The sequence below is a fragment of the Lutra lutra genome, chromosome 1 (genome assembly GCF_902655055.1).
Source record: "Lutra lutra chromosome 1, mLutLut1.2, whole genome shotgun sequence".
Lineage (NCBI taxonomy): Eukaryota > Metazoa > Chordata > Mammalia > Carnivora > Mustelidae > Lutra > Lutra lutra.
Window position 1 is genome coordinate 218,231,465 of NC_062278.1, and position 26,948 is coordinate 218,258,412.

General features: G+C 51.2%; 2 protein-coding genes and 1 non-coding gene across 16 annotated transcripts in view; all 3 read left to right on the plus strand.

Annotated features, from left to right (window-relative positions):
• The first annotated feature begins 1,350 nt into the window (after window positions 1-1,350).
• On the plus strand, window positions 1,351-1,458 carry LOC125089644 (U6 spliceosomal RNA). The gene has a single exon (XR_007124006.1). It is a non-coding gene; the product is annotated as a U6 spliceosomal RNA (small nuclear RNA).
• Window positions 1,459-7,363: 5,905 nt separating this feature from the next.
• Window positions 7,364-19,084, plus strand: MARCHF2 (membrane associated ring-CH-type finger 2). Of its 3 annotated transcripts, XM_047704926.1 has the most exons (6): window positions 7,389-7,504; window positions 9,950-10,087; window positions 10,860-11,087; window positions 14,917-15,112; window positions 16,478-16,687; window positions 18,495-19,084. In XM_047704926.1, exons 3-6 carry the CDS (start codon window positions 10,912-10,914, stop codon window positions 18,651-18,653), a joined length of 741 nt encoding a protein of 246 aa, XP_047560882.1. In that variant the 5' UTR covers window positions 7,389-7,504; window positions 9,950-10,087; window positions 10,860-10,911; the 3' UTR covers window positions 18,654-19,084. The 3 variants fall into 3 exon arrangements, with proteins under 3 accessions (XP_047560876.1, XP_047560882.1, XP_047560887.1); XM_047704920.1 differs by lacking the exon at window positions 9,950-10,087 and having other exon boundaries at window positions 7,364-7,504; XM_047704931.1 differs by lacking the exons at window positions 7,389-7,504; window positions 9,950-10,087 and adding an exon at window positions 7,579-7,850.
• A 3,807-nt stretch (window positions 19,085-22,891) lies between these two features.
• The window catches only part of HNRNPM (heterogeneous nuclear ribonucleoprotein M), a 41,327-nt gene continuing 37,270 nt past the window's right edge, over window positions 22,892-26,948 (plus strand). For 10 of the 12 annotated variants that reach the window (XM_047704946.1, XM_047704959.1, XM_047704968.1 and 7 more), the window contains exon 1: window positions 22,892-23,046. In XM_047704946.1, coding sequence (XP_047560902.1) covers window positions 22,934-23,046 — 113 coding nt within the window. In that variant the 5' untranslated portion in view covers window positions 22,892-22,933. The remainder of the gene's footprint in view (window positions 23,047-26,948) is intronic. The other 2 variants (XM_047705038.1, XM_047705021.1) reach the window with 2 other exon arrangements.

Below are 26,948 nucleotides of genomic sequence, written 5' to 3' on the forward strand. Positions count from 1 at the left end.
CAAACTGCATTAACCTAAATAAATTATGTCATTTAAAAGTGGAGAGAGGGGCTCCTGGGTGGCTCAGTTGGTTAAGCATCCTTCTTCAGCTCGGGTCATGATCCCAGGATTGTGGGAACTAGTCCCACATCAGGCTCCTCGCTCAGTGAGGAGTCTGCTGCTTCTTCTGCCTGCGGCTCCCCTGGCTTGTGCTCTCTTTCTCTCCCTCTCTCACAAATAAAATCTTTAAAAAAAAAAAAAGTGGTAAGAATGGGGTGCCTGTGTGTCTCAGTCAGTTAAGTGTCTGCCTTCAGCTCAGGTCATGTTCCCAGGGTCCCATGTCGAGCTCCCTGCTCAGTGGGGAGTCTGCTTCTCCCTCTCCCTCTGCCCCTCCCCTCTGCATGATCATTCTCTCTCTCTCTGCTTGCTCAGTCTATCAAATAAATAAAATGTTAAAAAAAAAAAAGGGCAGGATAGTCTTAATGATAAGCCCACTACCCAGCTTCAACCAATCTGGCTTCACCCCATTCTCTTCCTTTGCACAAATCCCAGACATGATCCCCCTCTAAATATTTCTCTCTTTTTTAAAGATTTTATTTATTGGGGTGCCTGGGAGGCTCAGTGGGTTAGGCCTCTGCCTTTGGCTCGGGTCATGCTTTCAGGGTCCTGGGATCGAGTCCTACATCGGGCTCTCTGCTTGGCAGGGAGCCTGCTTCCCCCTCTCTCTCTGCCTGCCGCTCTGCCTACTTGTGACCTCTGTCTGTCAAATAAATAAAATCTTTTTTAAAAAATATTTTATTTATTAATTTGACAGAGAGAGAACACAAGCAGGGGGAGCAGCAGGCAGAGGGAGAGCGAGAAGCAGGCTTCCTGCTGAGCAAGGAGTCTGATGTGGGGCTCGATCCCAGGACCCCTGGATCATGACCCGAGCCACCCAGGCACACCATTCATTTTAAAATGTACATCCAGTGGTTTTTAGTGCTTGCACAAGGTTGTGCAAACACTACACTTTAATTCAGAATTTTTTTTTCACCGCTCCAAAAAGAAACCTCATATCCATTTAGCATTTCCTCCCTATTTCCCCTTCCCTAGTCCCCAGCAACCACCAATCTGCTTTTTGTCTCTATGGACCTATGGTGTTATTTCCCTTGGGCCTTTGTCCCCTGCATTTCCTGTAAATGAACAGCTGGATCTAGAGTTTGATCAGATGTAGGGCTGAGCGCTCCATAGGAGTCATGTGCACACATCAGGAGACGGACGATGCCAGCAGCGTGTCTCTTATCTGTGTTGTTTGTAGCGGCTGCAAAGCATTACCTAGATTCACAATCCGTTAGGGGTTACAAAACGGTTGTATTCAAAATCTAGCCTTATGTGCTCGCTTCGGCAGCACATATACTAAAAATTGGAACGATACAGAGAAGATTAGCATGGCCCCTGCGCAAGGATGACACGCAAAATCTAGCCTTATGCATTTATTTCTGGAATACATCTATAAAGAGAAGTTTCCCTTCATCTGTCTGGTTAACCTGAGGTCCAGATAGATTATAAAGGTCAGCATAAATACTTAGTTCGTCCCTTTCTTGTCAATTTCTGAATTTTATAAGTTTCAAGATTTTGAATTGATTCCCATGAAGGCTTCAAAAGTGACTGTTTTTTTGAGTTAAAATGCATGGATTTACTCCTTCGTTGGGGACAAGCTTTCAAACAGTGCGCTGGATGGGAATGGAATTGGGTAGGAGGTATATGTTTGGGACTGGGTCTTGACTAGTGTGTATCTAGGAGTTAGCTTGCACATGGGGCAAGGGAGTGGAAAATTAGTAAATTCGGGGCGCCTGTGTGGCTCAGTCATGTCTCCCTTCAGGTGGGGTCATGATCCTAGGTCCTGGGTCCAAGCCCCACATTGGGCTCCTAGCTCCTGCTTCTCCCTCTCCCACTCCCCCTGCCTGTGTTCCCTCTCTCGATGTCTCTCTCTGTCAAATAAATAAATAAATAAATAAATAAATAAATAAATAAATAAAATCCTAAAAAAAAAAAAAAGAATTAGGGGTATTGGTGTGCACTCATGGTTTTAAAGATGGGTGGATGGATGGATGGACAGATGGATGATATATAGGTAGATAAATGTCTATATATGGTACATACATACATATGTATTACAATGAGAAAAGTAAGAATTGATAACACAATAGCTGTGAGCACACCAGCACCCAGATCTTGATTTTTAATGGGGAACCAGGGCTTCCTGGAGAAATGGCTGCTTCCAGAGCTGGGACAGGTAAAAATACAAGAAAAAGCCATCTTGGAACATTTTGTTGAGCCAGTATATAAGGAAAAAAGGGGAAAAAATCAATATTTGGCAACCATTATCTGATTAAAAAAAAAAAAAAAAGACAGGCAAGGTAACACCTCCATGCCACTCCCTTCTTCCTGCCTTGATTGAGGATGTGATGCCTGGAACCACAACAGCCCTCTCACTACCATGAGAAAAAGGTCAAGAGCCTCTCAGACCAAAGCATTTGACCAATCATTTGACCAAACCAGTGCCAGCAGCCATTCTCCTCCAAAATTCTTGTAAGTAAAAATAAAACCCTCTTTGTCTGAAGTAACCACCACCACAACAAAATTAAAACATTGATTCATTCAAGTGTCATCAACGGTTAATAAACCTACCAGATGGGGCACCTGGGTGGCCTCTGCTTTTGGCTCAGGTCATGATCTCAGGGTCCTGGGATCCAGCCCCACATCGGGCTCTCTGCTCAGCAGGGAGCCTGCTTCCCCCTCTCTCTCTGCCTGCCTCTCTGCCTACTTGTGATTTCTCTCTCTCTCTCTCTCTGTATCAAATAAATAAAATCCTTTTAAAAAATAAAAAATAAACCTACCAGGAGAAGATTTGTTGAGGAACCAGATATCCGATCAATTTCAAAGTATTTTCCCATAAAGCACTATTGACAAGTGCAACATAGTATCTCAGGCTGGAGACCTGGCAGACACTTTTTAACCAGGCTGGCATACTCAGTAATGGAAGAAATCAACATTCTATGCTTCCTAACATATGCACTGGGAACACTTTATCACTTCTGCTGTTCCTGTTCCAAATGCACAAATCCTAACAAAATATTAGACAAACATAAACTGAGGAACTTTCTACAAAATAACTAGGTCATACTCTTCAAAACTATCAAGGTCATGAAAGACAAAGACGGAAGAACTATTGCAGCATGAACGACATTGGGGGTAGAAAAACACAAAGTGTGATCTGGAATGGATGTCGGAGCTTTAAAGGACTCTGTTGGAAACTTTGAATGGGCTTTGGGAATTACATGGTAATAGAGGATCAATGTTAATTTCCTGGTTTTGAAGGTGCTACTGTGATGATGTGGACGAGTGTGCTTATACTTGAGAAACATACACTGAGAAACAAAGAAAAATAGACACTGAAGGGGTGCCTGGCTGGCTTAGTCGGCAGAGCATGCAACTCTGATCTGGGAGTCATGAGTTCAAGGCCTACATGGGGGGGTAGAGATTACTTAAAGAAATAAAATAAAATAATAAATAAATAAACTTAAGACAATATTAAAAAATATAAAGGGGGACTCTTGGATGGCTCAGTCAGTTAAGTGTCCACCTTCAGCTGAGGTCATGATCCCAGAATCCTGGGATGGAGCCCAGTGTCAGGCTCCCTGCTCAATGGGTAGTGTGCTTCTCCCTCTCCCTCTTCCTGCTGCTCTCCCTGCTTGTGCTCTCTTTCTCTGACAAATAAATAAAATCTTAAAAAAAAAAAATAAATTAAAAAAGTAAAGGATTTGGGACGCCTGGCAGCTCACTCCATAGAGCCTGTGACTCTTAGGGTTGTGAGTTCGAACCCTACATTGGTGTGGAGCCTACTTAAAGATTAAAAAAAAATTTTTTTTAATAAAAATAAAGGATTCAGAAATGCTAACAATTGGGCAATCTGGGCAAAGGGTCTATGAGAGCTCTTTGTATTACTTCTGCAACTTTTATGATGTAAATTTGACATTTTTTATTTTTTTATTTTTATTTTTTTTTAAGATTTTTATTTATTTATTTGACAGAGAGAAATCACAAGTAGGCAGAGAGGCAGGCAGAGAGAGAGGAGGAAGCAGGCTCCCCGCTGAGCAGAAAGCCCGATGTGGGGCTTGAACCCAGGACCTGGGATCATGACCTGAGCCGAAGGCAGCGGCTTAACCCACTGAGCCACCCAGGCGCCCCCCCCCTTTTTTTTTTTTTTTAATTTGACATTTTTTAAAAAAGTAAGCTCTAGGAGCACCTGGGTGGCTCAGTGGGTTGAGCCTCTGCCTTTGGCTCAGGTCATGATCTCAGGGTCTTGGGATCGAGCCTCACATCGGGCTCTCTGCTCAGCAGGGAGCCTGCTTCCCCCTCTCTCTCTGCCTGCCTCTCTGCCTACTTGTGATCTCTCTCTCTGTCAGATAAATAAATAAAATCTTAAAAAAATAAAAAAATAAAAAGTAACCTCTATGCCCAATGTGGGACTTGAACTCACAACCCAAGATCAAGAGTGATATGTTCTACTCACAGAGTAAGCCAGGCGCCCCCATGTTATTTTAAGATTTTTTAAAAGGACTTTATTTATTTGACAGAGAGACAGAGAGAGAGGGAATACAAGCAGGGGGAATGGAGAGGGAGAAGCAGGCTCCCCACTGAGCGGGGGGCCCAACAGGGGGCTCAATCCCAGGACCCTGGGACCATGACCTGAGCCAAAGGCAGACATTTAACGACAGCCACCCAGCTGCCCCTATTTTAAGAATTTTTTAAAACCCCAGTAAATAGGTGCACTTGGGTGGCTCCATCGCTTGGGCGTCTGCCTTCAGCTCAGGTTGTGATCTCAGGGTCCTGGGATCAAGCTCTGCATTGGACTCTCTGCTCAGCAGAGAGTGTGCTTCTCCCTCTCTCTTCTGACCCTCCTCCCCACTTGTTCGTTGTTTTTCCTTCCCTCCTTCCCTTCCTCCCTCCCTCCCTCCCTCCAAAAGTATTAAAAAAGAGAGAGAGAGAGAAGAAAACCCAAAATCCAGGTAAATAGATATTTCTTAAGGTTTGATTTATTTATTTATTTATTTATTTTAAGGAATCTCTCTACCTAATGTGGGTCTCGAACTTAGAACCCTGAGATCAAGATTCATAGTCTCTACTGGCTGAGCCAGCCAGGCTCCCCTCAAGTAAATGGATTTAAACATTTGCTGTCTTTGGAGATTTTTTTTGTATTTATTTAATAGAGACAGTGAGAGAGGGAATATAACCAAGGGGAGTGGGAGAGGGAGAAGCAGGCTTTCAGCTGAGTGGGGACCCCAATGTGGAGCTTGATCCCAGGACCCTGAGACCAGGACCAGAGACAAAGGCAGATGCTTAACGACTGAGCCACCCAGGCACCCCAATGTCTTCGGATCTACTGTAGTCATTACTTACTGAAGGGCCAATTTTCCCACTTGTGGCCACTGAGAGCTTTTTTTAGTTGACTCCCATTACTAGGTAATAATGTCTTGGAGAACACCTGCGCTTTCTGGTGTATCATACTGTGCCAGGTTCATCTTGTACATTTCCTGCCCCAGACCCAGAATCAGATATTTCCCCAAAGTTCCCTGGTTCATTCAACTGGAAGTGATATTTAGAGACTATGATCTGGGCTTAAGGAGTGCTGATGGCAACAAAGTCAGTCTTTGTTTCAGATCTTTTCAGGGGACAGAGCTAGGAAATGTTTGCTCTTTTGAAAGATAAAATATATTGTGACACTCCTGATTCAAGTTCAACGCTACAGGGTTTTTACTAACATAATCAACTGTATATCTGTATCTCCTTCACTCCCTCTTAAAATCCCAGTCTTTGACATCATAAGTACTTCTTTGCTTTTGCTTTATCCCATACTAAATATGCAACAGGCTCAGGATAACAATCGCAACATCACCATTAACAATATAGTAGTGGTATGTAGGGTCAAATTGTTGTGTTTTGAAATCACTAGGCGTTCATCTCTCTGTTGTTTTGTCACCAACTGGATACAGAAGTTCCTTTGTTTTATTTTCATTTTTAGGGCTATCTATACATTTTAAACTTTGTTTTATAATTATATACGATATTTTACGTGGTTGTAAAGCCAAATATATAAAACAAGGTATGTTTTTACAAGTCTAGCTTGTATATCTGTCCCCTTCCTCTACTTCTGCTAACCTTTTAAACAATGTTATGATTTATCTTTTCACTTTTGAAAAATAAAGCTAGTACAACACAACAGTTACAACAGTACAGAATGTAACTGAGGTAACTGAATTGCTCTATATATTCGATAGAGGGAGGGCAGGAGGGGAGAGGAGTACTGAGGCAATTCTCCATCCTACCTTGGACTCTGCATGTATCTGAACTCTCTGCCTAGGATTCTTCTACCCTCTTTTCTCTTAGTTCACCTCTATTCTGTGTCAGTTGTTAGTTCAATTGCTTCATCCTAAAGGAAGTATTTTTGGACTTTCCAAATTATTCCATGATATGTCCTCCCCACACTTAATACAATTTATCATTTTTGTCATTAATAATTAATTACACAATTGGTTAATTCCTTAGATTAAGGCAACAATATTTGTCTTACTCAACCCTGGTCCCCAGAGCCTAGGACAGTGCCTGCCTCATAACAAGTCTCTCTTTTTTTTTTTTTTTTTTAAGATTTTGTTTATTCATTTGACAGAGATCACAAGTAGGCAGAGAGGCAGGCAGAGAGAGAGGAGGAAGCAGGTCCCTGCTGAGCAGAGAGCCCGATGCGGGGCTTGATCCCAGGACCCTGAGATCATGACCTGAGCAGAAGGCAGAGGCTTTAACCCACTGAGCCACCCAGGTGCCCCCCAGAACAAGCCTCTTACTGATGTTTACTACACCTAGTGAATGAACTTACTGCATGAATGAATGAGCAAGTGAATGATGAGTGGCGTTAGCTTCAGGCTTTTCCACGCCCGCTAACCTCTCTTTAACCTACCGTTTTCCCCTCTGTAAAGTGTGATCATACGGTTCCTCTCTCTTCCCCTCTCAGAATTAATGAGAGCATAAGGGAGGTGATGAACACTTACAAATCTCTTAGCTGGGTGTCACGTTCAAGTCTGTAACGGTTAGCTAGCACTGGTCGTCGGCAGGTGGCGCCACCAACCCCGCTCGTGCCCCCTGCCGGGATGGGGCGGGGTCATGGTTGGTGGTGGAGCCGGAGCTGGGGGCGGAGTTAAGACGCGGCGGGGGCGGAGCCAGCAGCTGCGGCGCCGCGGGGCCTGTGCGGCCCAGGGCGTCCCTGTCGCCTCCGGCCCCGCCTTCCAGGGCGGGACGTGCATGGGGATTGGCTAGTGCGGGCGAGGGGCAGTAGGCATTGGTCCGTGGCACCGTCGCCTCGGCGGGCGGTGTCCGGACGCAGGTGCCGGCCGGAGCGGAGCTAGCGGCGCTGACGGGACCGGCCGGGCCGGGACCGGGGCCGGGGCTAGAGGAGGGGCCTGCGCGGCCGCCCGGCCCGGCCGCGGGTCAGGTAGGCACGGCCGGGTCGGGGGGAGCGCGGGTCCGCGGGCCGGCCCCGGGTTCGAGGCCCGAACCTGGCTCTTGAGGGGGACGATCAGGCTCAGACCTCGGCCTCAGCCTTCCCCGGAACGGGGGAATCGCAGCACGGCGGGAGGTCCCCGAGGCCCGGCATACAGTAGGTGCCTCTCTGAGCCTCGGTTTCCCCCTCTGTGAAACCGGGTCATCCCAGCGCCAACCCGATGGGGCTTGTTGGGAGAATTCGAAGGTGGCGGGTGAGGAAAGACCCTCGCACACAGGAGGCTGTCCGTAAGCGCCTTCCCCAACCTCCTTCCCAGCGCGGCTCTGCCGGGAAGATAGTAAATATTATAATGACCCCGGTACGGTCTACAAAGGACTTGCTTAGCGGACTGCCTGGCTGTTAGTGGGTGCTCAGACCAGGGGAGCCAGAATTTATACGATTCGCTTATTTAGTCTTCTAGGTACCATAATAGGTGGAAGTACTAGAAATGTTCCCTGTTATACAAATGGAGAAATCGAGGCACAGAGGTCTTTTCCCTTGGGGCCATACAGCAAAAGAGGGCAGAGCTGGGCTTCAACCTGGCCTCCAGAGCAGGGTCATGTAGGGACTGAAGGACACCCAGGAGCCTCTCTCCGGTGAGCGAAGAGGAATGAATGCATTTCACAGGCTCCACATTTCTTCTAAAAATAATAGCAGCATTTACTGCGCACTTACTGTGTGCCAAGCACTGGCTGTGGCTTGTGTCCTCAAACCCTCTAATAGCTCTGTGAGCTGATGACAATAATCATGAAGAAGAGCTAATATTTACTGACTTCTTAGTAATTAGGGGTGAATGAGCTGGGTATTGTTATGACCTCTATTTTACAGATGAGAAAACTGAGGCCCAGAGAGTGAAGCAGTTGGCAGGACTGGGCACCATTAGGGCCCTCTGACTCCTCTCCCTATAGTTTCTTGCCCCGAGGGAAAGGAGGCCGAGCAGGTTGCATTTCCCCAGCGACCCCCACACCCACCCTCCGTGGGCAAGGACAAGGACAAGCTTTGCTGGAGGAATTGAGCCTCGGGGCTCCTTCTCAAGAAGTCCTTCAGCACAGTCCACCAGCTCTATCTTAACTTACTTGAGGAAAGAGAAGGATGAGCCCAGAGAGGCAAAGTGGCTTGTCCCTGGACACACAGCATCAGTGACAGAGTCAAGACTTGAAAGAATCCAGGTCTTTGGAGTCCCAGAGCCACTCGCTGGACTAAGTTCAGATCTTGCTACGGTCCCTTCTTTGTGGTGTGATCTTGGGCAAGTAGCTGCCCCTCTCTGAGCCCCGGTGTCCTCACCCGTCAAATGGGGGTAATTATTAGACTTATGTCATAGATTAGTTGTGAAGACTCAGTGAAATTTATCCCCCAGGCACTGGGCCAAGTTCACTTGAGGCATGGGCTCACTCGCCCAGCCCAGCAGCCCCAGAGCTGAGTCCAGCCTTGAGTCCGGCTCCCTTCAAGCCCCAGCTTCTGTGGTTTGCGCAAACCTCTGGCCTCCAGACATCCCTGATTCACACCACGGGCCCCGGAAGACCAAGGCGTGGGGGTCAGGAGGATTCTTCTCCCCCGTTTCTCTTACAGAGAGTAGGGGCTGAGAAATGAAATGCAACAACTTTGTGCCAGCGACGGCAGAGGGCACGTCCAACCCGGTCCCCCCTTCCCAGAGCTCACCGAGAGTGAAGAAATAAGAGCGCTCCAGGGAGGGGCACATTCCATGAACACAATAATGTGGTCACCAATGGCACTTTGGCCAGTGTGGTCATGGAAGAGGGCCTCTCCGGGCAGGTGATCTTTGAAAGGGACACTTAGGGCAAGTGTTTAGAGTTTAGCATTCAGCGAGCTTCTCATACCCAGCCTGCGGTAGTCCTTAACGAACTGTGGTTGCTGTCGTAATTCTGGTGATTTTCAGTCCTTGCTTTAGCAGATTTACTGGTGAGTTCCCTCCCCAACTCCCAGGAAGAGAAATGGCAGAACTTAATATATAGGAGCTGTGATGATCCTTGGAGTGCCCAATTCCCTACAGGAAGGTTAAGGCTGATGCTTGGGGGTGGGAAGAATGGAGTCCCCACTTCATGCATTCTCTTGGAGAGCCCAGAGGCTTCCCTGTTGACCTCTGAGCCGGAAGTTCCTCCGGAGGGACGGCCGCGTACACAACACGCCAGGCTCCTGTCACTGCTGCCCCGAGGATGTTATCTGGGCCATGCAGTCTTCCTCCCTGCTTCTCCTGCCTCGGGGCTGATATCTGCTTATCTGGCTGGCAACGACCCAATTGTGGAGGCTCCAAAGGGCACGGTGGGCCAGGAAGGCTTCTGGCTGAACTGTTTAGACGGTACTGATCATTGCCAGATGATGGCCTTGGTGCAAAGAGTTAGTCAATCACTTAGGCTGGTGTTTCCCCTTCTCGCTTAGGTGTCAGATTTGGCCAGCAGGCATTGGTAAAATCTGCCTGGGGGGTCCTCAGTGAGTTTGCTGGCGTCTCTGGACTGAAGCTCTTGGAGACAGAGGCTGGAGGATAAGACAGGCTCAGCCCAGGGACCCTGGCTCCAGGTTTGCTGTTGCCTCTGTTACTTCCAGGAAGTTCAGGGGAAACACACAAAGTCTCACTGGCTCCTTCTGGGTTGGGGGTGAAGGCTGCCAAGGGTTCCTTTTGGTGGAGCAGACCCTAGGTAGGGGGTAGGGGGAAGAATAGTGCTGAGGCCCCCCACCCAGAGCAGTCTTGAGGTCGCTTCCTAAGTCTCTGGTCATCTCCCACTGCTTCTCCTCGAGGATACGGGCACGTCTTGGAGCACCTGCTCCAGCAGGAACAGAGGCTGCTGAGAGCCCCCCAGCCTGCACCATTTTCCTGATGGCCTGACGAGTTAAGGAGGTATCAGACGATGTCCTGTCCTGGTCTGTTCGGCCAGGTTTCTAGCTCAGTTCTGTCCCACTCCAAGGCAGGCTCACATGCTCTGAGCCCAGCCCTGGAAATCCAGTCCATGGAGAACAACTGTCTAGGTGGTTGGCGGGCATGGTTCTAGCCCAGGAAAGCCCCAAGCAGAGGGCCTGGCACACAGCAGGCACTCAGTACCTGTTCGGGGCTCTTACCATGTCTGGAGACGTGATGCTGGGGGTGGCCTCCAAGCCTTGAGGGCTGGACCTGGCTGGCCTTTCTCAGGAGGCCCCTCCTGTGCATCAGGCCTGGGCTGAGTTGCAAGTAGCATCCCATTGAATCCCCCATTTTACAGATTGCGCAACTGAGGCTCCGAGACCTGGATTCGAATGCCAGTTGGTGTTTGGCTTGATAAACTTGCCCTTAACCTCCCTGCCGTCCTCTCCCCAGGCTCCTGGGACCATGGGCCTTGGGCCCTGAGGACACAGGGCTCCTTGTGGCCATGACGACGGGTGACTGCTGCCACCTCCCTGGCTCGCTGTGTGACTGCTCTGGCAGCCCTGCCTTCTCCAAGGTCGTGGAGGCCACTGGCCTCGGGCCACCCCAGTATGTGGCACAGGTGACTTCAAGGGATGGCCGGCTCCTCTCAACTGTCATCCGAGCCTTGGATACATCAAGGTGAGTGGCAACCGAGCAGGGGTCTTTGCTGTCACTTGCTTTACTCTCTGGGCCAAGTGATTTTCTCCCGGTCTGGGGTCAGAAATCCAATTGTCTAGAGGGCCCAGGGGGGCAAACAAGCCAGAGAAAGGGGCCTCAGTCTTAACTGCCGTGCAGACACAGAGGCCCCGGGCTGGCCGGGTCCGGTTCTCCAGGAAAAGCGGAAATCCCAGGTTGCTGGGTGAAATCTGGAGATTAGACCGTGGGGAGCAGCTCCTAGTTTGGAGAAACACGATAAGGGAGTGATTCACGGTGCAGGCTGTGGATTCACAGCACCAGGGCTCAAATCCTGCCCAGCAGCCCCTCTCCTTCTGGGACCCCGGACAAGTTCCTTTACCCTAGTCTCTTGGAGATGGGGACACCTTCCTCATTGCATTGTTCCGAGAGTCCCTTGCTGTGTGGTCCACCTCCGGTGTCTGTCCACGGGTTTGCCACCTCATCTGCCTTTGTTAAAAGTAGTTAAGCCCCAGTGCGGGCCTTCCACACCCCCTGTGAGCTATGCCTGCCTGGTTCGCCAATCTGTCATCGCTTCCAAGGAAAAGAGCTTGAAGTAAACCCTTCAAATCTGAATCTGAATCCATTTTAACTCGTTCGGATTTCAGACACAAATCGGAATCCGTTTTCCCTCATTCGGATTTAAAACAGCCACCAGCTTGGCTAAGGGAACGAGACTCTGGGGGATGTCTTTTTCTTTTTAATTTTTCAAGTGTTCTGGCGTTGCCATTAGGTTTATCTGCTGAGATTTCTTTCCTAAGTTCTTTTCCAAGTTTTTTTTTTTGTGTGTGTGTGTGTGTGTTTTTCATTGTGGTGAAATATAGATAATCGAAGGTGTGCCACTGTAACCTCACACTGTTGGGCAACCACCCCCCACCACCCGTCTCTAGAACTTTCTCGTCTTCCCAAACTGAACCTCTGTCGCCCTGAAGCACGAACTCCCTGCCCCCTCCCCCACCCTGTGCCCACCATCGCCTCTCTGTCTCTGTGAATGGGACTCCTCCAGGGAGCTCCTGGGAGTCCACAGTATTCGTCTTTCTGTGACTGGCTCGTTTCACCGAGCTTTGTGTCATCAGGATTCACCCGTGTTGTGGCTTGTGTCAGAATTAAGTCATAAGCTGTTCATTCCAACATCAAAAGAAGCCCCTGGGAGACCTCAAAGTGCTTTGGAGGGAGCTCACTGCCATTCACCCTCTAAGTCTTTGGCCAGGCGTCACTTCCTCCAGGAAGCCTCGCTCAAGCCCAGATGATATGGCGGGTCTCCTAGGCCTCCTCTGGGGTGTGGGGTTTTATACCCTCCTTCCTGTCAGTGCTCTTGAAGGCAGGACAGAGTCTGTGCTGGGTAACCTAGGCTGGGAGCGAGGGGACATTTGGTGGGGTAGGGGGCCTGGTCTCCCCTGCATGGGGTGTCTGAGGGGCACTAAGTGCCATCCCCACTTCCCCACCCTCCCTCCTGACACCTGGGAAAACCAAGGCCCAGAGGGAGGCAGATACCTGCTTGTGTCCCTGAGCATTGCTGAGGCTTAAACCTAGGGCTCCTGCTGGGGTTGGAAGGGGAGAAGCTCGTTCAGTCCCACCAACTAGTCTTGCAGTCCTCAGAAACAGGACAAGTGGCAGGGAGCAGAGAGTCCCTCTGTGACCCCACGGATGGTCAGGACAGCCATGCCCCCGAGACCACTAGGCCCTCTCGATCCGCTTCTTGGCCTCTTTGCTCATGGCTCCTCCCCTCTGAATTTTTTTTTTCCTTTCTTTTTAAAGTTATCTATCCTCAGCATGGGGCTCAAATTCATGACCCCAAGATAAAGAGTCACAGCCTCTGCAGGCTGAGCCAGCCACGGGCCTCCTCCCCTCTGAGTTTTGATCCCACTCATCCCAAACCTGCCAAGGCTGAGGACCAGGGCAGATCTACCCTCCCAGAGAGAAGGCTGCTGTTTGCCCACAGTGTTCTCATCCTTCAGCCTTTGGCGCTCTGCCCACCATTGCCAGAACGAGCCCAGGCCATCTCGAAGCTTCCCAGAGCATTTCTGCAACCCCGACCCTTCCCCTTCTGCCTCTTCCACGTGGATTCTGCCGGCTTCCTTGCCCACACTCTCCTTTCTCTTGCTCTTGGAGTGTGCCCTGGGCAGCCCCACTGAGGCTCCCCATCTCCACCCCTGGCCCATTTCCTTCTCATCTGTGCCGTTTGCGCTATTAACCTGCCAGAATTTCACGAGTGAAGCCCATTTCTCTCGTCCTGCCTCCTGGAACAGGCAGCATAGTATAGCTGTTAAGGGGGCCCTAGAGCAAGACATCCTGGGTTCACACCCCGGCTTCGCGGGCGACTAGCTGCGTGAGTTCACGCACATGGGGTCGCCCCTTGGTGCCTCAGTTTCCCCATCCGTGAAAGGAGGGCAAAACAGCACCTTCCTCACAGGTTCCCTGGGAGAATAACAGATTCATCCACGTGCTGCACTTGGAACAGGGCCCGGTCCTTAACAAGTGCTCCGCAAGAAGTCAGGTTTCATTTTGTTTTGTTTTCTCTGAAGTGGCTTTTCCAAAAAAAGTAGGGTTCCCTGGGACAAACCCCAAACTGACATGGCTCTTCCTCAAGGTTCTCGTCCCTTCTACTTCCCGGGGTTGGCTTCCGGAGCAGGGATTCCTTTCCTGTGAACTCTGGGCGGGGGCGCAGTGGGATCAGGGTGGAGACCCGTACAGCCTTTGACATGGTGGAGGACGGCAGAAGGTAGCCGTGAGGGGTCCGCTCGTGGTTTTGGCTTTAAAGCAGCCACGCTCTGCCCCACAGCAGGAGACGCTGAGGAGGATAGAAAATCGTTTCTGAGGGGAAACTGCTGTTATCTGGGAAGCAGCCCTCCTGGTCTGCCTCCTTTGAGTGTTCCTGCAGTCCACTCTCCGGGCAGAAATGTCTGGAAAACAATGACTCATGTGCTGGACAGCCTCTGCACCCACCGAGGCCACACCCCCTGCCCTGAGCTGCCCCAGGAAGGACCCGGTATCCCCAGAGACCAGGCTGGGGCTGAGGCTTCCCTGAAGCGGCTTCCTGTGGACGTTTGTTATGTCTTCTGAGCCCTGCTAAAACACAAGAGCAGGGGAACTACTCTCCCTGGGTGCACAGGTTTCTCAGGTAGTGTGGCCTTCAGGTGCGGCTAGATCCAGAGCCTGTGGTGGTGTCCTTGAGAATCTGTCTTTCCCTGTTGCTTGGCTCTACTTTTCTCTGTTTGGCACCATTCACAGACTCCACGTGGGGACCAGACGCTGCCATCAGCTCCTGACTTACATCAGCCTTGCTATCTCTAGTTCTGGAGTTGGAGGGGTGGGGGTGGGAAGAATTTCAGAAATTAATTCACAGTGACTCTGATTGCTTCACACATGCCTTTCCCTGAATCAGTCCCAGTGACCAGGGGTGTGTGGTGTTCTAACTAGTCATGCCTGAGGTCATCAGGGGTGTTGTCAGCTCTGCTCTAGTCCTCAAGGACTGAGAATAGTTGGTTGCCCGGGACAGTTAAGGGAGTATTGCAGGCAAAGGAGGAGCAGACGTCAGATGGGCATGTATAAGAGGTGATTACCCCAGGCCAGAAATGGGCCACAGGAACCCAGGGAGGGAGCACATGGCTACAGTTTTGGGAATTTGGGAGAGCTTTACAAAGGAAAGGAGGTCTGGAGCTGGGTGTTGAAGGATGAACAGGAGTTTGCCAAGTGGCAGCATAGGGGCAATGCTGAGCCTGTGATCCAGTGGGTGGCGGAGCAGGCGTAGGCAGGAGGCTTGCTTATTAGTCATGTGCTCTGTCTCTGTGTCTAGCGATGGTCCCTTCTGCCGGATATGCCACGAGGGAGCAAATGGGGAGAGCCTGCTCTCTCCATGTGGTTGCACTGGCACGCTGGGTGCCGTTCACAAGAGCTGTCTGGAGAGGTGGCTTTCCTCGTCCAACACCAGCTACTGTGAGTTGTGCCACACGGAGTTTGCAGTGGAGAAGCGGCCCCGACCCCTCACAGAGGTATGCTGGGGAGCCCCAGGTTGGAGCGGGCAGAGGGAAGGCAGACGGGCCTAGGGCCGGAGGAGGGGACTGCCCAGGAGTATCCTTCTCTATAGAGTGGACCTCCTTCCCCACCACCTCCCCCTATGGTAGATTCTGCAGATGGGGGTGGGGAACCAGGCCTGAGACCCTGTGCCCTCTCCCTGTTCAGTCACCCCTAAAGTTGAGACCTGAAGAATGAGGAGTCAGTAATGCCAAGGACCCAACCTGGGGAAGGGCTGTCCTGGCAGAGTGCACAAGTGCAAAGGCCCTGAGGCCAGGAAGAGTTTAGCATTCCTGATGAAGCCTGGGTGGCTGGAGTGGAGCGAGTTACCGGAGATGACCGTGGCAGCTACTCCGGGCTTTGTGGGCTCTGCCCAGGAGCTTAGACCTCAGCCTGAGTGGCATGGGTCAGGACTGAGATGAGCATTTTCAGGTGTGGGTGGTGCCTCACTGCTCCCCAGAGCTCTGCTGGCTGCATGGATGCCCTCTGGACTCCTCTGGGCCTGACTTAGAAAGGGCCCCTGGCCTGCCCAGGGAGAAGGTGGGGGGGGCCTGGGGGTGGGATTTAGGAGAACAGTGAGGTGTGGGAGAGGCAGCACCCCTCTCCCTTTGCCCTTGCCCTCCAGCCACACAGACCTCCTCCCTGCTGTACTTTGCCCAGGCCATACACTCCTGAATCAGGGTCCCGTATTTGCTGCTCTGTTGCCTGGGGTGCCGTTCCCCCCCACCCCCTGCCCCGTTCTTCATGTGGCTGCTTTTGCTCATTTGGTTAAACTCATGGTCCCCTCCTCAGCAAGGCCATCCCCTCCCCAACCATGCACCCCATTTCATACCTCTTGCACCAGCACAGGAGCTCCAGAAGGGCAGGGACCCTTCTGTTCTGCTCACCGGAATTACCATAAGTGAAGCCCACTTCTCTCGCCCCTTCCTCTGCGGCGGGCTGTTGAGCACAGCATCCACGGGTGCAGGGGCCCTGCAGCCAGACCCCCCTGCTCCCCAGCTTGCAGTCCTGGCTCTGTGGGTGACTAGTTGTGTGACTAGTTGTGTGAGCTGGCACAAATGTGTCCGTCCCTCTGTGCGCTCTCAGTTTCTCCCATCCGTACAATGGGGCACCTAGCAGGGACCGGGAGCTCATTGTAGGCTCACTAAGTATGCCAAGGAAGGAGAGGACAGAAGGAGACACCCGGGAGGAGTCTGGTCCCGCAGGACCCACCCATACCCCTGCTGGGTCTGCAGGCAGAGACGCAAGGCCTGGAGGTCCCGCGACCCATCCCTAGGCTGGGGGTCTCGTGGGAGAGCCGTATGAAGCCCACTTCAGCAGCTCCTCCCCACACCCCCCTGCAGTGGCTGAAGGACCCAGGTCCTCGGACAGAGAAGCGGACGCTGTGCTGTGACATGGTATGCTTCCTGTTCATCACGCCGCTGGCTGCCATCTCGGGCTGGCTGTGCCTACGCGGCGCCCAGGACCACCTCCGGCTCCACAGCCGGCTTGAGGCCGTGGGGCTCATCGCGCTCACCATTGCCCTGTTTACCATCTATGTTCTCTGGACGCTGGTGAGTGGCTGCCGGCTGGAGGCATCTGCGGGTCTCTGGTTTAGGGCAGGCAGGCCAGGGGTTTGGGCAATGGCTTGGGGGCCTCCCTGCCTGCCTCCGCCTCGTTGTGCCTCTGCCTGGGGGGAAGCAATTCCTGGCATCTCATGGAGCTCCACATTCTGAGCCCAACCAAGGACCAGGGAAGCTATGAGTCAGGTGTGAGCTCGGCTCCTGAAAGATGAGGGCGTCTGACTGGCAGTGTCAAGCGTAGGCCTGGCCTTCTGCAAGCCCAGCAGGACCAGCTGGGGTCAGGGGAGAGGGAGGGCAGGAGGATGAGAGGAAGAGCGAGCCCAGAAGAGTGGGAGGGAAAGAGCAGGAGAAGGAGAAGGACAGACAGACAGGAAGCGAAAGAGGTGAAGAGGGAAGGCCACTGGGTTCGGGAGGGACTGGACTGGCAGCCATGAGGACCCTCATCCAGAGAGGACCCCCCCCAGTCTCACCTCTTAGGGATAACCACTATTGTCTAGCTGTGGGAGCGATCCCTTCTCATAAAGTATTGGGTATCCACTAACAGTTTTTTTGTTTTTTTTTTAAATGCAAACAGCATGAAACCATACCTACGGCTTCGTAGTCTGCTTGCTTTCACTTTGCTAACGTCCTTTAAAAAAAAAAGGCAGCCACCCAACAGCTATTCATGGATGTACAGTATTTATTTAACTAATCCCTTTTGATGGACACCGGGATTCTTTCTCATGTTTTCTTTCCCTTTCTTTCTTTTTTTTTTTTTTTTGCTGTTATGAACAGTGCATTGAGCACCACCTGTGCAAATGCCTTCTTGGAACTTGCTTGATCAAAGACTATGAACCACTGACACTGGTTTAAAAAAAATTTTTTTTTATAGACTATATTGGGTCAGTTTCAGGTTCACAGCGAAACTGAGAAGAGGGATACACAGAGTTCTCGTATATCCCCAACCCCATCCCCATCCCTAGCCTTCCCCACTATCAATGTGCCACCAGAGGGGCCCCTTTGTTACAATAGAGGGACCTACATTGACACATCACTGTCCTCTAGAGCCCGTGGCTTCCATTACGGTTCATACTTGGTGCTGTACCTTCTCTGGGGTTTGGACAGATGGAGGATGAATGTAGCCACCATTATGGTATCCTACATAGTAATTCCACTGCCCTAAAAGTGCTCTGGGCTCCATCTGTTCGTCTCTGCCCCCCATCCTCCAACTCCTGCCACCACTGGTCTTTGTGTCGTCTCCATAGTTTCATCCTTACAGAATGTCACAGAGTTGGAATCAGATAATGTGTAGCCTTCCAGACTGGGTTCTTTCCCTAGTAACCTGCATTTGAGGTTCTTCCATGTCTTTTCATGGCCAGAGAGCTCATTTCTTTTTAGCACTGGCTAATATTCCCTTGTCTGGATGGCCCGCGGTTTATCTGTTCACTCATCTCCTGAAGGACTTCTTGCTGGCTTCCGAGTTCGGGCAGTTCTCTGACCTGGTGACATTTAAACCCTTCCAAGAAGCTGTCCCACTTCAGTCCCACTCTAAGACAAACAGAAAGGGAACTCCTTGCTCTGTGCCGCTGACCCCTGCACTTTGTAGGGTCCCAAATGCTGGTGGGGAGTTTTCCCTGGAGAGTGAACGGGTGTGTGTATGCAGTCCAAATGAGAAATGTATGAATGCAGTCTCTGTTTCTGGAAGCAGGAGCCCGGCCCTGGTTTGGGCCAAAGCAGGTGCCACCTGGGCTCAGCTTCCCTCCCCTGGGGGCGGAGACCAGAGGCTGGCATTCCTCCCCCCCTCCCCGCTGCCCTGCAGGTCTCCTTCCGCTACCACTGCCAGCTGTACTCAGAGTGGAGAAGGACCAACCAGAAAGTTCGCCTGAAGATCCGTGATGCAGAGGGCTCTGAGGGCGCGCAGCACTCCTCACTGGCAGCTGGACTCCTGAAGAAGGTGGCAGACGAGACACCAGTGTGAAGGCTGGGCTGGCAGGGCCAGAGGCAGCTGGTGACGCCCTGGTATTTGGAAGGACGAAACCGCCCGACCCTTCCTGCACGGCCAGAATGCTTCTTAGGCCCAGAGACACCAAGCGGAGCTGATTTCTGTGATCCCACATGAAGATATTCTCCAGTTGTTTTGCACACTGTGGTGCATGAGGACAGATGGACGTGGTCCTGAGCTTCGGGACGGAGCAGGCACCCTGATCTCGTTCTGAGGTCCACCCGGCCCCCTTAGGGGCCAGCAGCCACGGCCATAGGTGACCCTGCGGGTCTGGGAGGTTCCGCCAACTTCTTGCGCTTCTCTGCACCCGGCAGGCTCACTTTCCTGGCACCCCTTGACTTTATAAAGTTGCACTGCGTTTCAAAAACCCACCCTGAATGAATAAAAGGAGCCCTTGCTGGACAAAATGGACTTGTCAGTTACATTTCTGAGCCGAGGCCTCGAAGGGAGGCCCCTGGGACCTACAGGGCATCGGGTTAAAGAAACAAAACGGACCCTCACTCAGCTGGTTTTGAGGGATCTGTTGTGCACGCCCGGAAGACACACAGCCGGAGTTTTTGAGCAAAGAACAGGGGGTGGCAGGGTCATATAATAAATGATTTCAAGTAAATACACATAAGAAGAACAGTTTCCATCTACTTTGCATCTAGAGTGGGCCAGTTATCATGCCGGACCCTTTCACACTCCAAATCACTAACGTCCGTACTTAGCTAGGGTGACCTGTGTCTGAGCCTTCGCAGGTGTCCTCCCTCTGCCCATCCTCAGCGGTAGGAATGGCTCTTACCCCCATTTTACAGAGAAGACCGAGACTCAGAGCAGGGAAGCTTTTGTCTGAGGCCCCAAGGCTCTAGGAAGCAGAGTTAGGGTTGATCCCCGGGGCCACACGGGTCTAGTGCCGAGCGTTCTGCAGAAAAGCAGCAGAATACAGTCATGCTAGCAGTGGCATCCACTTCTTGAGCTCTTTCTGAGCTTTCTACATTTGAGGGTTCGCTCCATGGAGCCACAGTTATTACTCAGAGCAGATCCAAAAGGTGGGTTCCGGGGCTCTCTTGGGAATCCCATCTGCAGATAAGCAAACAGAGGCTCAGAGCAGTGGGGTTACTCACCCAAGGCCACACATCCCTGATGGGCTGTGGTGTTTTCTCTCGTTTGCTGCACGAGTGACTGTCGGGTGTGTGGCTCACCTGGAGAGGGAGGAAAACCCTTTCTGCCGTAGGTAGATAATGGGGAAGCCAGCCTGGTCACTGGGCGGGGGGAACAGCAAAGGGCAAAGGCCTGAAGCCTGGAAACTGTGCGGCCCGGGGGAGGAGCAGCAGAGCTGCTGAGCCATGCTTGGAGCCCTGTAACTGAGGGGCAGAGGGGCAGGAGAGAGGCAGACAGAGGAGTAGGCCTCTGCAGGCTTCTGGGGGCCTGCAAAACAGGTTCATACCCACGTGCCTCAGCTCGGCTGGCAATCAGGGTCCTTCTAACCTTCTGGAGCTTTTTTTTTTTTTTTTTAAAGATTTTATTTATTTGACAGAGAGAAATCACAAGTAGGCAGAGAGGCAGGCAGAGAGAGAGGAGGAAGCAGGCTCCCTGCTGAGCAGAAAGCCCGATGTGGGGCTCGAACCCAGGACCTGGGATCATGACCTGAGCCGAAGGCAGCGGCTTAACCCACTGAGCCACCCAGGCGCCCCCCCTTCTGGAGCTTTTTATGCCACACATTTCTGGCACCCACCTCTCACGGGCTGACTTTGGGACGTGCTGTCCCTGGAGACAGTGCTGAGGCCCCAGGATGTGCCATCATGAATAAAAGATCCCTTGCAAATCTCTTCTAACACTTTTATTTTTGTTAAAGATGTATTTACTTTTGACGCCTGAGTGGCTCAGTCAGTTAAGCAGCTGCAGTGGGCTCGGGTCATGACCCCAGCATCCTGAGATCAAGTCCCACATCTGGCTGCTTCTCCCTCTGCCTCTGCCTGCCACTCTGCCTGCCTGTGCCCCTTCTTTCTCTCTCTGACAAATAAATAAAATCTTAAAAAAAAAAAAAAGATTTGTTTATTTGAGACAGAGAAAGAGAATGCATGTGCACACGTGCTGGGAAGAGGAATGAGGGGGTCTCATGCAGATTCCCTGCTGAGCAGGGAGCTCGATGGGGGGCTGGATCCCAGGACTCGGAGATCATGACCTGAGCCAAAACCAAGAGCCGGACACTTGACCACTTAACCATCCGAGCCACCCAGGTGCCCCTCTTCTGATACTTTTAATTATAGTGAGGAGAAAACTGCAGTTTCGTGCTAGGCAGTCTTTTTTTCCTTTTTTTATTTTATTTTATTTTATTTGACAGAGATCACAAGTAGGCAGAGAGGCAGGCAGAGAGAGAGGAGGAAGCAGGCTCCCCACTGAGCAGAGAATCTGATGTGGGGCTCCATCGCAGGACCTGGAGATCATGACCTGAGCCGAAGGCAGACACTCAACTGAGCTACCCAGGTGCCCCTGAATTTGTACTTTAATGGCATCACCCTCTTATTTTTTACAATAAGCTATTTATAGCAAGTTTCCAGTATGTAGTGTGATGTAAGGCAACATTTAAAAACATATTTGGGGGAAAAAGTGTCAATTAAAGGAAAGTATGAACAAAATCATAGTTCAGGAGATGGCAAGACCCAGGAATGTGGGCAGTATTGGGTTACGTCAACCAGCCCATAGAAACCTAGCTTGGAAGTTTGTCTCCTCAACCAAGGCCTGGCTTATTCCTGATTTCCGATTACACTCACTGCAGGAGAGGGACTGGATAGACAGGTGGCCTCTTGTCCCCGCTGCTTTGCATTTGGACTCTTCTCCCTCATTCTGACAGACTACTGGGGCCTCTTCCATCATCTCTGAGCCTCGCTGAGCGGGCAGATTCAGAGGTTGGTGAGGCTCCATCTGTCCCAAGAGACCCCTTGAGTCTAGGAGAGGTCTAAGGGTGAGGAAGGTAAGCTTAGATACCTGTGCAGCCCCAGGAGAAAACCTGGTGTGCACAGGGGAATTTAGTAGAGCAGGGAATTTAGTAGAGCAGTAGAGCTGAATTTAATTTAGCAGAGGTGGGTGTGGGGGGAGGAGATCCTTGAAGATGGTTGATAGAAGGAAATTCTATGAGACAGAGGAGTTTGGGGAGTACGTGGGAATGGGGCCAACCCTCTGTGTCAGGCTGGGCTGTCGGAGTTCATCTCTGGGCCTGGAATTCTCAGTCTAGGTCAGAATCCCCAGGCCGCATTAAGCAGCTAGGATGGTGTGGCAGATGAGATATTTCCCCAGAGCCTGTTGATATGCAGCCATTCTGTGAGAGAGGGGGTAAAGAAAACTTAACCTTTGTAAACCTAGAGAGAGTTCAGTGGTTGAATGGGAGCTTCTCCAAGATCCAGTGAAGCATTTCAAAGTTCGAGAGACACTGGGGAGCGGGGTGCTGCGGGGAAAGGGAGCTGGAGGCTTCTGAACGTTTTCCCGGGCTCTGGCTTCTTCCCAGGCCCACATGGTTGCCCCAGGACACAACCTTTAGCGCCCTTGAAAACCTGTTTCTGGACAAAGGGATCCAGGGGCAGGCAGAAAGGAACCACCCTCAAGGTTAATGGGCCTCATCTGGCCAGTGACTAATTTCTTTTATCATGTTGGGATTTTTGCCTGTTCATTCACTCAAGAAACATCCATGAGCACACACTAAGTCCTCAGCTACATGTTTCGGTTTTTGGTTAATGCACTCAAGTGAGAGGAACTTAGACCATGAACTCCGCACCCAGGAGCTCCCAACCTGGCGGGGAGACAGGCCGGACAGAGCCCAGGTATTCTTGGTGCAGGATGATACCTGCTTAGGCAGAGAGCATTTTGCACAGCAGTCTTGTCTGGCCAGGCCGGGGTCCTAGGGAACTCCTTTATATTCTAGTAAACAAAACTTTTGCGGCTTCTCTGTGCCAGCTCTGATTAGAGTGGAGGCTGGGAGTGAGTAGGTCCCTGTGGGGAGTTGGGGGGGGTGCCTCTCCTCCCCGACTTCACCGGGGGAAGTATCGTAGGTACCTAACGCAAATTGTTTGCGGTAATGAATGAATAACAGCTGCCGGTCCGCGCTTGCGCGTGGCGGGGGCGTGGCCCCGACCAGGGGCGTGGCCCGTGGCGGGAGGGGACGAGGCGGGAGCGGGCCGCGGCGCGCGCAGGCGTTACTGGTCGCGCCGAGTCACGTGAGCGCGCAGGCGCAGCGGCTCGCATCCAGCTCCCTCACACAAAGCCCAGACGCGGAGAAAATGGCGGCAGGGGTCGAAGCGGCGGCCGAGGTGGCGACGACGGAGACCAAAATGGAGGAGGAGAGCGGCGCGCCCGGCGTGCCAAGCGGCAACGGGGCTCCGGGCCCGAAGGGGTGAGTATTCCACGGCTCCCTGTCCTGGGCCCGGCACCTTCGCGGCGGTCGGCGGCTGGCGGCGGCTCCGTTAGGTCTGTTGGTGGCCTCCCACCGGCGCGGCCGCGGCCCGGGCCTTCCTAGCCCGGCCGGCCTGTGGGGGCGGCCTTGGCCGTGAGGAGTGAAGCCGGGCCGCCCCGTGAGCGCCTCAAGGATCGCCCTCTCCTCCCAGGACGCAGACCTCGACTCCGCCGGCCCGTGTAGGCCGGGCCCGACGCCGAGGCCTGAGGCCGGGCCCCTGCGCACGGGGATGATGGCGCGGGTTCGGGAAGCTGGGAGTCGCGGAGTCCGCCGCCCGCTAGCCTGTCGGGTGACCTTGGGTTGAGTGGTTTCACAACTCCCCTCTCCTACCGCCCGGGGTCTCAGTTTCGCGATCCGTAAAGTGGGGGGAGGGGAGGGCGTGCGCGCGCAGCGGTTCGCGCGCGGTGAGCCCCGGTAAACGGCAGCCGGGGCGAGGCGGTTAGGTTTCGGCAGGGACCTCGAGGCCGGTTCGGGGCGCCACCTCTTCCTTTTCCCCTCCCCCGCCCCGCGGGGAGTTGCCTCGGTCGGAACCGCCGCTAGCCCCATGCTCTGGCCCCGACTCGAGTCCCTCGCGGCGTCCCTCGCGCCTCCCAGGTGCGCAGTAGGTAATTGTAGAGAGTTCGCGTCTGCTGCTCAGTGTTCACCCTTAGAAACAACCAAACAAAGGGTGGGGGGGGCGGGAAGAAAGCTCCTCTTCCGTGTTCCAGGGACAGATTTTCCCCTCATTAGGCGGGCTCGCCGACTTGCGAATTTCGTCACCATTTCTAGTCCAGCATAGGGCTCTGTCTTGGGGTTCCTGGTTTTTCGAGTTTAATTAAAGCTTTAACGCATCATCTTGTGTCCCCGTGAGACCCAGCCATTCCGATAGCAGTCACCTGAAAGACGCGGAGAGACGTGGCTACAACCTACAGCTGGGAGAGGGGACGCCTGGGCGCACAGTTGATTTTCTACAGATTGTTTAAAAATTGTGGTAACATACATAACATACGATTTACAGCTTTAACCGTTTTTGATTGTGCGATTCAGTGACATGAAGCGCATTCACAGTGTTGTGCTACTGTCATCCCCTGTCCCCGTCCAGAACTTTATCATCTTCCCAAACTGGAGCGCTTACACTTGAACTTATTCTCCGTCTTTCCGCAGCTGCTGGTCACTTCTGTTACAGGTCTCTGTCTATGAATTTGCCTTCCCACAAAGTTTTAGTGTGCATAACTAGTCTGTGGAGATTGAAAAGTTATGCGGTTAAATTGGCTTTATGAGAATGAGCATTCAGTAAATACTGGCTTTGTTAAACTTTCTCTCCTTAGGTGGGGAGGAACAAAATACCATGGTTACTGGTCCTGAGAAATGAACAGAAAGGCATCCTGGAAGTATTCCCAACACTTTGCTGTTGAAAACTGGGAAGAGATGTGCTTATGTGGACTTTTTTCATCATCTTTTGGGGAACCTACTGGGATTTCTGAGGGCCATTTTTGGGGGCCTTTAAGATACATTTATTTCCGGTGTTTCTTTTTTCTTTCAAAGCATTTATTACAGGATGAAGTACTGCTAGAACCGGGTTAGGTGGTAAGTTTGGTTATAGATTATAGCGGCTGGGGTGCGTTTTTCAGATTTCCCGTTTTCCACTGTTCATTTTCAGGTAGTCATTTTGTGGCTGATTCACTTAACATGTGCACAGTTAGAAAGAACGGGAAGATTTTAGAGATAAAGAACCTAGAGCCTAGGACTGCCTAATCCTGGATATTTTGGGGAGATAGTAACATTTAGATCTATTTTGTAGGGCTTGTGGATTTTTTTTTTTTTTTGGTATGAGGAAGCTCTTGAAACAGCTCTTTAGAATAAAGCCCTGACCCAGAGGAGGAAGCAATTTACATTTCTGTAGTAGGGTAATTTGGCTGTGATAGAAGTAAAAGGAGTTACCTGGCAGGAAGCCTGGAGGGCCCACGTCCGTCCAGCCTAACCTGCTGTGGGGGCCAGGAGATGTACTTTTGGTTGGAGAGGGATGAAAAACGAGGATTGGGGAGAGGCTGAGAGGAGAGTGCCCAAAGACTAGGGATTTGAGTATATGCATTGCATATTTGTAAGAAACGGAAGCTGCTGTGGCACTTAATGCTAAAACACTGGGAGCCAGCTGGTGGGCAATGAATTCCAGGCTAAAGAATCTAGATTTGTATCTTGAAAGCCTTTGAGGGATGGGAGTGGAGTGAAACTTAGTTCTTCCCACCCGGGTGTCCCAGGAGTGGAGCAATGAGCTAGCAGGCTTGATTGAGGACCCCAGATCGGAAAGCTTATTTTTCAGTTCATTTTTTTCTGGGTGTGGAAGGTGGATTTGTTTTATTTTGATGAGAAATCTTCCATCTAAAAGGCAAATAAGATTCAGAGTTAAGAGTATATTTAGTTAGGGAAGAAGTATTCATTTTAGAGGACTATTCGAGGGTTTAGGTGTGTGTCTGTCTGCCCCCCCAATAAGTGAAGGTTGTACCATATATTTAAAATCAGTGACTTAACCTGTTCCTTTTCTAGATTAAACTTGTGACTGAATCAGAAAATTGAGAGATGGAGGTTATTTAAAAAAAAATTATATTTACTATAGATTGCCAGGGAGGTAACATTGTGATAACTCTGTTTTAGAACTGAGAAAAAAAATTTTTTTTTTTTTAAAGATTTTATTTATTTATTTCACAGAGAGAGATCACAAGTAGGCAGAGAGGCAGGCAGAGAGAGAGAGAGAGAGAGGAGGAAGCAGGCTCTCCGCTGAGCAGAGAGCCCGATGCGGGACTCGATCCCAGGACCCTGAGATCATGACCTGAGCCGAAGGCAGCGGCTTAACCCACTGAGCCACCCAGGCGCCCGAGAAAAAATTTTTTAAGCAATCGAGAAAACTTGGGTTAAGGAAATTGACTCAGAAACTAGGGGTGACCATCTAGACTCTTAAGGCCCTAGTTGCTTCCACAGTGCTATCCTGGTAACCTCTCTAAACACAGTCATTGAAAGTGTTTTATTTAAACCACATTCTCCACTTTGCAATGATTTGAGTGTCTGCTGTAGTTTAAAAAGCGACTGTATACTTGATAAAGGATTTTTGAAGCACAGTAGATTGTGAACTGAACTTCAGAGAGGGTTCTGTATTATTTGAATGAATGCTGCCAGCTCTTGACTTTGACTCTTTGGTTTTATTTATGGCTAGGCGAAGAGATACAAGTCTGCGAAGATTAGGTTGTTTCATGGACTCTCCCGTGATCATGTTTACAGTCACAGAGTTGAAAGCTTTGAATTGCTCCTTTGGGCAGAGTCTGTAATGAGTGCAGTGCCTAAGTGTCCTCAGCCACCACCCTGGTGGGCTTGTTTTAATCACTATGTCAAGGTAGAAGACTAGGAATGGATCAGTTCCCCTCAAGAAAATTATTGGTACAGAAATATATCCGTGCCCCAGTTACTGGGTGCCAAGTTGTCTTTAAACCTGTAGGTGTGGATGGTCATCTCCGTTTACAGAGGAAGGAGCTGAGGCCTAGCAAAGACCGTGGTGTTGCTGTATAGACCTAGATGTGTGGTGCTTAGTCAGTCACCTGTAGTGCTTCCCCTTTGGATATTGTGCTGGACATTGACCAAACTGCTTTATGTTAGGTTGTTTGTTGATTCCCATAGCATCCCTGGGGGCTACCCTGGATACAGGTTATGCTGGTTTTGCTGGTAAAGAAACAGGTACGGAGTTTGAGTTGCAAGTGTGGTTGAGTGGTGGATCTGGAGCTAGAAGAGTGCCAGGACTAGTGCTCTGTGCGCTAAGTGCATTAGAGAGCTCGGGCCCTGACATAAGGGATGATTTTCAGGGGGCTTGTGGGGGG